This window comes from Orycteropus afer, unplaced genomic scaffold, assembly GCF_000298275.1.
Source record: "Orycteropus afer afer isolate SDZICR_OR568_19922 unplaced genomic scaffold, OryAfe1.0 scaffold00449, whole genome shotgun sequence".
In the NCBI taxonomy this organism is placed as follows: Eukaryota; Metazoa; Chordata; class Mammalia; order Tubulidentata; family Orycteropodidae; genus Orycteropus; species Orycteropus afer.
In genome coordinates this window covers 1,248,527-1,259,314 of record NW_006922036.1, presented here as the reverse complement: position 1 = coordinate 1,259,314, position 10,788 = coordinate 1,248,527, and the positions used below count along the sequence as shown (strand labels likewise).

Genomic DNA, 10,788 nt, shown 5'->3' with positions numbered 1-10,788 from the left:
CAACAACCCTAACACAAACTGTTCATCCCGCAGCACCCACCACCTCTCTGCTGGGTTTGATGATTTGCTGCAGTGGCCACACACAGCTCACAGAGTATGGGGTTTAATAGGGAAGCACCAGGCTACAATTCAAGTTCAGGAACAATGCTTAGTCACTCTGGGTAGCTGGCTGTGACCAAGAGTGACTACAGCCTTGTTCCTTGTCAACTCTACTATATACCTAGGAATTCTTACAGATCATACAAATACACTTATAGGACCATTGTCTGCCAACCCTATACATCATCTTTGGTACATTCCCTGCTTCATAGATACACCTAATAGTTCATCCTGTCCACCCATCTATCCACCTGTATACCCATGTTTGCCTTCGCTGACAGTGCAGTACTGTATGTGCAGAAGGGTTCATCTTTGTTGTTTGCACCTCCTATGTAACTCTCTCTGTCTTTCTCTTCCTCATGGCCCTTTGGTAGAGAAGAAAGTGGTGGCTTTCACTCAGTAAGTGAAACTGCAGGAGGTGTGGGTGTAGTTGTGTTGTATGGGGACTGTTGCTGTCTTCCACGCCGTTAGACCAAAATAACAACTGAATAACCATCAAAAAAGTAAAAGTGCATGGACAAAAAATACACCGTGTAATCACACATGAACAGTAACTAAAATTAAAAAAAAGGGAAGAAGAAGGAAAAGAAAGCAAACCTGCAATGTCCAGGGAGAGGGTAATAAGAGAAAAAAGGTAGAGAAGGAGAATAATGAAGAAAAAAATGGGAAAAACACAAAAAGAAAAACAGGGAATGGGGTTAACCATGAGAAAGAAAAAAAAATTGCAGCCAGGAACAGGGAAAAGAAAAAAAGCTGAATACTAGAACCTGGGAGGGGAAGAATAAAGGATAATAATAAAAAAGGACAAAAGTAATAATAATAATAGTAGTTTTAAAGCAGACAAAAACACTAAAAAACAGAAAAAAAAAAAAAATAGGGGCAGGGTGGAGCAGGGCATCCAGGCTCCATCTGAGCACACAGACTCCATCTGAGCACGCAGACTAGTATGGGATTACTGCCGGCTCAGAAAGTGGGTGGGAGTGAGGGATGACCGCACCTCCGTTCACTAAGAGGGTGTGGGGTGTAAGAGTAACAAGGGGAATGTTGCACCTTTCCAGTTGTCCGGGTCTGGAATGTCCTTGGGGTTACTGGCAAGTGGAGCCTGTTCTTAAATCCCTGGAATCTGGGAGAACGCTGTCGCTTTAAATATCCAAAATGGTGAAGCTGCTTGTAAACATTCAAAATGGCTGGACCCTCTGGACAGACAAAAGTCCACAGCTTAGCCCGCCTTCCTCTTCGCTGCTTCCCCTTTTATTCCCCAGCAACCAGAGGAGTCCTCCATGCGGTCCCTGGCTAGCAGGGCCGATTTTTAGGTTAGTTCTTAGGTCCTAGCGTAGTGCCTAAGGCACTTGACTGCTAACCAGAAGGCTGATGGTTCAAACCCACCAGCCACTCCTCAGCAGTCTATTTCCATAGTGATACTGTCTCGGAAACCCAAGGAGGGGTTGCTATGAGTCAGGTCCGACTCAACAGCACATAACAACCACCACAACAACCACTTGGCATTATCCAAGCTGTCTGTGCCATCAGGATTGCTGCCAGACCGCAGCTCTGTATGTCTCTTTTTTTGGTGTTTTCATGGAAATTCTGCTAGTTGGAGTTTAGTCCACTTTTATATCCTTCCCTTCAAGGTTCAGAAGTCCAAGATTATCTTCTGTATCTGCGTTAATTGGTTCCCCTTTTCTTCGTTGAAGAGGGTCTGTACAGTATTTCTGCCTATTCTACCATCTTACTGGAACTCCCTTTTTATGACTTTAATAATGAAGATTTTTTGAATGTATTCTAGGTTTTATAAGATTTTGTGTGCTTTTTGAAAAAATGATATCACAGCTCCTTCATTTTAAAGGAGAGAATATTACTAAAAGTGAAAATGATTATTTGAAATGGAGGATGTGCTGGGAAGTATTCATTTTTTTTCCTAAATTTATTCTGTTGTTGTTTTGTTCCTTATACTAAACAGCAAATCATACACCAGTTCAACAGTTTCTGCATGTACAGTTCAGCGATATTGATTACATTCTTTGAGTTGTGTAACGACTCTCACCTTTCTGAGTTGTTTCTCCCTGATTAATGTAAACTCAGTCTCCTAAGATTCCTGTTCAGTTTTTGAGGGGCTGTTGTCAGGTTGATCCCATGCAGACAGTTCTTAAAAGAGCATAATACTCAAGGCAGATATTTTTCCTGATTCAGCTCGATTAATACCAACTCAACTTAATACCAGCTCAGCAAACAAAGTGCTGGAAAGCCTAACGATACTCAGAATTCTCATGATATATTAATTGATCCTAAAAAACATGCTCCTTCTCAGGTCATGTTTGACAAAAATAAAAGGAGGTTTAAAAAGTGTTTCTGTACTTACATCAAAGTTAGCAAAGCCATCTGCTGTGTTTGTATTATCTGCAGAAGAGTTAAACCAGAAGTCTTTGGCTAGACCATCTAATTTGGGTAGTTTCACCAAAGGTACATTATTAGGAAGGACGTCATTTTCTTCAGTCAGTCCTCCAAACTCACAGTTGATTGGATTTTATTGTTTTAAGAAGACTTACAGGGGATAATTTTGTTTTAAGGTTTAAAGATTATCTCAGGGAAATAGTTTCAGGGGTTCATCCACTTGCCTTGATTTAAGAAAATCTAGAGTCCCTTAGAATTTTTAAATTCTGTTCTGCATTTTACCTATTTTGTTCACGATTCTTCCGTAGAGTCATTGATCAAAATGTTCAGTAATGGTAGCTAGTCACTATCTACTTCTAGTCTCATGGCAAAGGAGGTAGTAGGTCTTGGAGGCAATTAGCCACATATTCCATATCCTCCTCCTGTTCCTGACTCTCCATCTTCCTCTGTTGCTCCAGGTGAATAGAGACCAGTGTTGGGCCTTGGGTGGCAGTATTCATTTTTTTAAATAAAGTCAAATTTGATAATCTAATTTTATTTTTTTTTGGACTTTGATGTCATCATTCTAAGTTTAAAAAAATGTTTATGTAAGTGTTCTTTATTCTAGTATAAGGTTATGAATTTAATAAATGCATTCAGTATATAAGAATCTTTTAGGAATCATATATCGCTTTTGGGCTTTAGTATATCTAATTATATAAGTTTTATGTGTATTCATGTTATGTAATAATCCTTGTGATTGTCCTTATTTAAAAATGGTGACTCTATTTTTTTTTTTTTCCTCCTCAGATTCTGTCAGTTATTAAGGACAAATGTACCTTATAATAGCTCATGGAAGAGAAAACACATTTCAAGACGTTTTTGGGTTCAAAATTGCCGAAGTATGGAACAAAATCTGTAAGAAGTACACTGCAGCCGATGCCAAATGGGACACCTGCTAACTTACCAGGAGTTTCTAAGAGTAGTGCTATCAAAAGTTACATAAAAAATAATGGCTCAGATTGTCCATTGTCCCATTCATTTAACTGGAGAAAGGAAAATAAATACCTACTCAGCGAACAAAGTGCTGGAAAGCCTAATGATATTCAGAATTCTCATGATAAATTAATTGATCCTAAAAAACATGCTCCTTCTCAAGGAACATTTGACAAAAGTAGGATAAAAGGAGGTTTAAAAGGTGTTTCTGTACTCACATCGAAAGTAGCAAAGCCATCCACTATGTTTGTATCATCTGCAGAGGAGTTAAACCAGAGGTCTTTGGCTGGACCATCTAATTTGGGTAGATTCACCAAAGGTACATTTTTAGGAAGGACGTCATATTCTTCAGTCAGTGCTCCAAAATCACAGTTGAATGGATTTTATGGAAATAGGTCAGTTGCTAGCATGCAAAGGCCTAGAGCAAACTCATGTGCCACCAGAAGCAGTTCTGGAGAAAGCTTAGCACAATCCCCAGACAATATTAAATCTGTTACTTGTGAAAAAATGGTAAGGTCACAAAGTTTTTCACATTCCATTCAGAATTCATTCCTTCCACCTTCATCTATAACCAGATCACATTCCTTCAACCGAGCTGTAGATCTTCCTAAGCCTTATCAAAACCAACAGCTACACATTAGAGTGCCTCTAAGGTCAAGTATACTAACAAGAAATTCCCAGCAGTCAGAAGGACTCAATGGTAATGAAAATTTAGGGTATGGATTTAATAGACCTTATCCTGCTGGTAGAAAGAAGTTGAGTTTATTGAATGGCCCTGGTGTAACTTCCACTTTGGGTTATAGGATGGTTCATCCTTCTTTACTGAAATCTAATAGACCTCCATTTGCTGGGAGTATCACAGTTGATGGTAATAAAAATGCACCTGATGACAAGTTTGTAGAGGAACATGCTACAGTTTTGGCTAATGAAAGAGCTACTAATAAGGACCAAAAAGTAATTGAAAATGATAGTTATAGAACAGAAAATGACCAGACCGTGAAAAATGATTTGAAAATTAGATATCTAAGTGATGATGTGGATGATATTTCCTTGTCTTCTTTGTCATCTTCTGATAAGAATGATTTAAGTGAAGACTTTAGTGATGATTTTATAGATATTGAAGACTGTAACAGAACTCAGATAACTCCAGAGGAAATTTCTGTCAAAGAAGAAAAGCATGAAAATGTACCACCAAATGATATATTTGATTCTCCCAAGGAAAATGAAAAGTCTTTCAATAAAACTGATGGATGGATAGACATGAGTGTGTCTGGTAAATATTAATATCTTTAAGTTTCTTTGCTTTCTCCTAAATGTTTTTATAACTGAACTTAATATTTAGCATTATCTTCTGATAAATTCCAAAGTACTACCAATTTCAAAGACTATATTGAATGACTCTAAGAAGGAGGGATGGATCTAGATAAAATTGAAATAGGGCAATATTTGTCTTCCTTGCTCATTGACTTTTGTACCCTGTACTATTTAACCCTATTTATAACAACAACATCAGTAACAGCACTCATCCCCTGAGGTGTCTTTCCTCACCTCTTCTTGACTTGTAGGTATACCTACTCAGTGTAGGCAGTATTTCAGAATTTTTCTTCCTCCACTTTCCTCCACCAGTGGCATATATCATAAAACCATCTCTTTTTGAGTAAAGCTGTAATAAAGTGTAAATGAGGTCATATTTGTTTTGTTGTTATGTGCTGTCGAGTTGGACCCGACTCGTAGTGACCCCTCCTTGGGTTTCCGAGGCAGTATCACTACGGAAGTAGATTGTTGCATCTTTGTCCTGAGGAGTGGCTGGTGGGTTTGAACCGCCAGCCTTCTGGTTAGCAATCAAGTGCCTTAGGCACTATGCTACCAGAGCTCCCAAATGAGGTCATATAGGTAGGCTATGCCTGCTCTAATGAATTTTTTTTTATCTTAGCAAATTTTTATTTTCTAAAGGAGGAGTTAGATTTCTTGTTTAACAAACGTTATATGTAGAGGAATATCTTGGGAAATAGTAAAAGAATATGAGGCTTTATTTATGTTTCTAGAAATGTTTTAGAAGTGAAAGATTATTAAATTTATTTGTGTATTGGAAAATATTTCAGTGGGTTATTTTTAAGATTTTTCCTCTTTAAATTCTTACTAGAATTTAGAAAATGCTTGTATGAATACTTTTTTGCTAACCTATTTTCTGTAATCAAATTATTAGAGTTTATAATTTTAGGACCTGAGAAATAATGATATTTTTGTGAATTAATAACTACTTTTTTTCTCTCTCTTTTTTAAATCAATTGAAGATAGGAGTGAATGTACAAAGCATACTTCTGGGAATAACTTGATTTCACCAGATACAGATTTCAGAGTTGGTTCTTCCTTTGAACTCTCTCCGTCTGATAGCTCTGATGGAACATACATGTGGGATGAAGAGGGCTTGGAGCCCATTGGAAATGTGCATCCGGTTGGGAGCTATGAGTCCTCTGAGATGAACAGCATAGTATGTATAGATTTATATACCCTTTTGGAAATTTTTTTTTTTCATTTCATGATAGACATGTGATAGTCATTTTTTTTTAATTCTATGAATTAATTTTTCTTATATGAGAAATGGGAATTCAGACCTTTGTTAGTTGTTGTTAGTGCCATTGAGTCATCTCTGACTCATAATAACCCTATGTATAACAATGAAATGTTGTCCAGTTCTGTGCCGTCCTCACACTAATAAGCATGTTTGAGTCCATTGTTGCATCCACTGTGTCAATCCACTTGTTGAATGTCTTCCTTTTTTATGCTGACCCTTGCTTGATCAAGCATGATATCCTTCTCTAAGGATTCGTCTTTCCTGATAACATGTCCAGAGTAAACAAGGTGAAGTCTTGCCATCCTCGTTTCTAAGGAGCATTCTGGCTATGCTTTCTCCAAGACAGATTTGTTCATTCTTTTGGCAGTTTGTGGTGAATTGAGTTCCTTTACCTTGGTTCTTTGGAGAAATGGTTTGAGAGATTTTCCCCCTAAGCCCTGAAGAGTTACTTTGCCCTGGTTTTCTACTCCAGAGGGTTTGTTATTTTTTTCCAGATTGATAACATTTCCAGGGTAAGCTGTAAACAGCTTCTAGTTTGATGTTTTTTGTCTGACCTGAGCTATAGCCTGACCTGTGAGTGGTATTTTTCACACATCTTGCAGGGATTTATCTGTATACTTATGTAAATGAAGTGATAATAGCCTACTATGCAAATGAAGTGTCCGTGGCCTATTGAGAGGGGATTAGTCGGTTCTGGGCCATGGTGGGAGGGCCATGCCTTGAAATTGACCAGGAGTTTGCTTCTATATGCAGTCAACCCCATAGAGATTGGGAGATAGGAAGAAGGAAGAAAGAAGCAGGAAGGGAGATAAATGTGAGAGAGAGAAGGCACAGAGAGAGAAGAAGAAACAAGGATCCTTCTAAAGGAACTGGCACAGGTCAAGGGCTATACCACTGAAGACAGCCTGAAAGAGGCCCTGTGGCTGAGCTAGTGGTAACAGGCCCAGAATGGGACCTGTAACAGAGTCATTGGTGGTGGCAGAAACCTGCTGCTAGGAATGCAGCTAAAAGAAAGCTGAACAAAACTGCTATGCTATGTATGTTCTTGGTCAGTTAGCAGTAGAGAGGCCAATGGCAAGGAGGCTGAAGGCCTGTCCTCAGTGAGTTGAGAAGTAGTCTGTCCTGAAGGGGTTAAAAGGAGGCCTGCCCTTAGGGGCTAAGATGTCCTTGGGGCCAGAAGGAGGCCTGTCCTGAGGGTGCTGAGAGGAGGCCTGCAAAGCTGAGAGGAAACATGCATGGCAGAGAGAAACATGCAGGTACTGTTGAGAGGAGTTGAGAGACCTGTCCGGTACTTTAGAGGGGAGGGATGTGGTGTTTACTTGTGGAAGTCTTTCAAACTTTACTTACATGCTTCTTGATTTTGATCCTGAGTTGTAGCCTGTTGATCCTGAATTGTACCTTATAATTTCCTTAATAAACTACTTAACTATAAATGTGGTCTAAATTCTGTATGGCTATTACAATGGATTATTGAATCCAGCAGAGAAGAAGAGTGCTGTGGGAAGGTAGCTAGTGTCAGAATTGGTAAAAAGTTGGATCATAGAAGTCTGTGTGACCTCTTCCTCCTAGGAATCAGCTTTGTGGTGATCTTGATTCTCATTCCCCCTTAGATCAGACAGGTTCTGATGTTATTACTCCCATTTTACACAGTCCATGGTATATTCAGTATTCTTTGCCAGCACCATAGTTCAGTTCTTTTATTATTGTCCAGCTTTTGCATGCATATGAGGTGATTGAAAATACCATGGCTTGGATTAAGCATACTTTAGTTCTCAAAGTGATATCTTTGCTTTTAAGATTTTAAAGAGGTCTTTCACAGTAGATTTGGCCAATGTGATATGCCATTTGATTTCTTGACATGGATTGTTGATCCAAGTAAAATGAAATCCTTGATAACGTCAGTATTTTCTCTATTATTTATTATTATTGAGCTTATTTGTCTAGTGTGAAGATTTTTGTTTTTTGAATGTTGAGGTATAATCTACACTGAAGGCTGTAGCCTTTGATCTTCATCAGTAAGTGCTTCAAGTCATCTTCACTTCCAGCAAGCAAGCAAGATGGTGTCATCTGTGTATTGCATGTTGTTAATGAGCCTTCTTCTAATCCTTCTGCCATATTCTTCTTCATGTAGTTCAGGCTTTTTGTATTATTTGCTCAGCATGCAGATTGAATATGTGTGGAGAAGGGACAACTGACACACACCATTTTTGATGTTAAACCATGCAATATCCTGTTGTTCTTTTTGAACAAATGACTGCATCTTGATCTCTCTATACGTTCCATGTGATCAAAATTAAGTGCTCTTAAATTCCTATTTTTTACAATGTTATCCATAATTTGTTATGATCCACATGAGCAAAGGCCTTTGCATAATCAATAAAATTCAGGTATGCATCTCTCTGGCACTCTCTGCTTTCATGCAGGATACATCTGACATCAGCAATGATAGCCCTCATTCCACATCCTCTTCTGAATCTGGCTTGAATTCCTGGCAGTTCCCTGTTGATGTGTGGCAGCACATGTTTTTAATTATGTTCAGCAAAATTCTTCTTGCTGTTCTCTTCAGGAAAATTCTTTTTGCTGATACGAATGTTATTGTTAGATAATTTTCACATTCTTTCGGGTCAATTTTCTTTGAAATGAGCACAAATGGATCTCTTCCAGGTGATTGGCCAGGTAGCTGTCTTCCAGATTTCTTGGCACGGATGAGTGAGTGCTTCCAGTGTTGTATTCATTTGTTGAAGCACCTAAATTTGTATTCATTCAATTCCTGTATCCTTGTTTTTGGCCAAAGCCTTCGTTCAGTACAGCTTGGACTTCTTCCTTCATTACTATTGGTTCTTGAACAAATGTTGCCTCTTGAAATGATTGCATATCGACCAATTCTTTTTGTTACTGACACTCCGTGTATACCTTCCATCATATTTATATGCTTCCTATGCTTGTTCAGTGTGTACAAATAAGGAAGACTGGGCAATCTACTTCTGTAAAAATTTACTGCCTTGGAAACCCAAAGGGGGTCACTATGAGTCAGATTCGACTTGATGGCAGTGAGTTTGGTTTTTTTGGTCCTGTTGTTGTTGTTATGTGCCGTCAAGTCAGACCCAACTCTTAGCGACCCCTCCTTGGGTTTCCAAGGCAGCATCACTACGGAAGTAGATTGCCCAAGTTTCCTTCCCTAGTATCACAATCAGGAGCTCTGGGGGCATAGTGCCTAAAGCATTTGACTGCTAACCAGAAGGCTGGCAGTTCAAACCCACCAGTCACTCCTCGGTAAGAAGATTGGGCAGTCTACTTCCGTAGAGGTACTGCCTTGGAAACCCAAGGAGGGGTAGCTATGAGTTGAATCAACTCGACGGCAGTGAGTTTGGTTTGGTTTAATATCACAACCATATGTTAGTAGACCATATGATTGTCTGATTGAAAATGTTCAATACCAGTCATATGGTATACCATGTCAGGAATGATAAATTGAAAAATGGTTCATTGTCAAAAAGAACATTTCAAATTTATCCTAAAATACCACCCCATCACTGATAGGATAATAGCTGTGATTGTTGGAGCTGTGTGTCAACTTGGCTAGATCACAGTTCTGTGTGGTTTAGGCAGTTGTGATGTGGTTATTCCCATGATGGAATCAGATGAGTATGTTTTGAGCAGCCAATTCATTGAAAGGGAGTTTCCCTAGGGGTGTGGCCTTCTTCCAGTATATTTATGGACATCCTGGAAAAAGAGGCACTGTTCTATGGATCGAGATTCTGTTGTGCTGCCTATAATGAATGAACAATCCACTATTCGGCCTGGAGATCTTGGATTCGTCATTTGTTGGACACATCGCTAGTATACTGCCTGCCAGCCTTGAGCTTCTCACCCCCTGCAGCTGTGAGAGTTGGGAACAGCCTCCAGCTTGACGTTTGATCCAAGAACTTGGGACTTGCCAGCTTCTTTAAGTGTGTGAGCCATTTTCCTAACATAAATTTCTCTTTCTCTCTCTATATAAGCTTTAAGATTTTGTTAAGCTATAAGGTTTTGTTTCTATAGAGAACCCAGTCTAACACATTTGGTACCGAGAGTGGTTCTAAACAGACAAAATCATAAGGATGGAATTTCTAAATTGGTTCTCCAGTTTTATTAATTGAAAAGACACTAGTGACCCTGCCTCTGTTAGTAAAGAAGGCCCTGCTGATCTGTGGCATGAGGTGGCAAAATTAATATGTAAAATTGCACCAAGTACTTGTGAGAAGTGAAGTTCTGGGTGATTGCGTATTTGATACTTTTCTGCAATTTTGTCAGTATGAGGAATATAAGGAAGCTGGTTGATTGGTCCTACTTATACTAGACAAAGTCATGAAAGAGCAAGATGAGCTCAGGGCTGCTGAGTCACGGCTTAAGCGCTGCATAAAAGACTTTAGTGTTTTTAGTTGTGCTCTGGCCCCACCACCGTGGGAGCGAGGTAAGCATGGGCGGGCTTGTGCTTACTCACTGATCTGCACTGAACATTTTCCCTTGTTACCCTCTCGAGAGGGACCGGATCTCCGGGAGCAAGGTAAGCACGGACGGGCTTGTGCTTACTCACTGATCTGCACTGAACACTTTCCCTTGTTACCCTGCCGAGAGGGACCAGGTCTCCGGGAGCAAGGTAAGCATGGACGGGCTTGTGCTTACTCACTGATCTGCACTGAACACTTTCCCTTGTTACCCTGCCGAGAGGGACCAGGTCTCTGGGAGCAAGGTAAGCACGGGCGGGC

The 10,788-nt window shown here is 39.6% G+C and overlaps 1 protein-coding gene across 1 annotated transcript in view; it reads left to right on the top strand.

Moving 5' to 3' along the window:
- Positions 1-3,321: 3,321 nt before the first annotated feature.
- CCSER2 (coiled-coil serine rich protein 2) overlaps positions 3,322-10,788 on the top strand; it is a 333,330-nt gene continuing 325,863 nt past the window's right edge. The window contains exons 1-2 of the mRNA XM_007954228.1: positions 3,322-4,738; positions 5,760-5,956. Coding sequence (XP_007952419.1) covers positions 3,322-4,738; positions 5,760-5,956 — 1,614 coding nt within the window. The remainder of the gene's footprint in view (positions 4,739-5,759; positions 5,957-10,788) is intronic.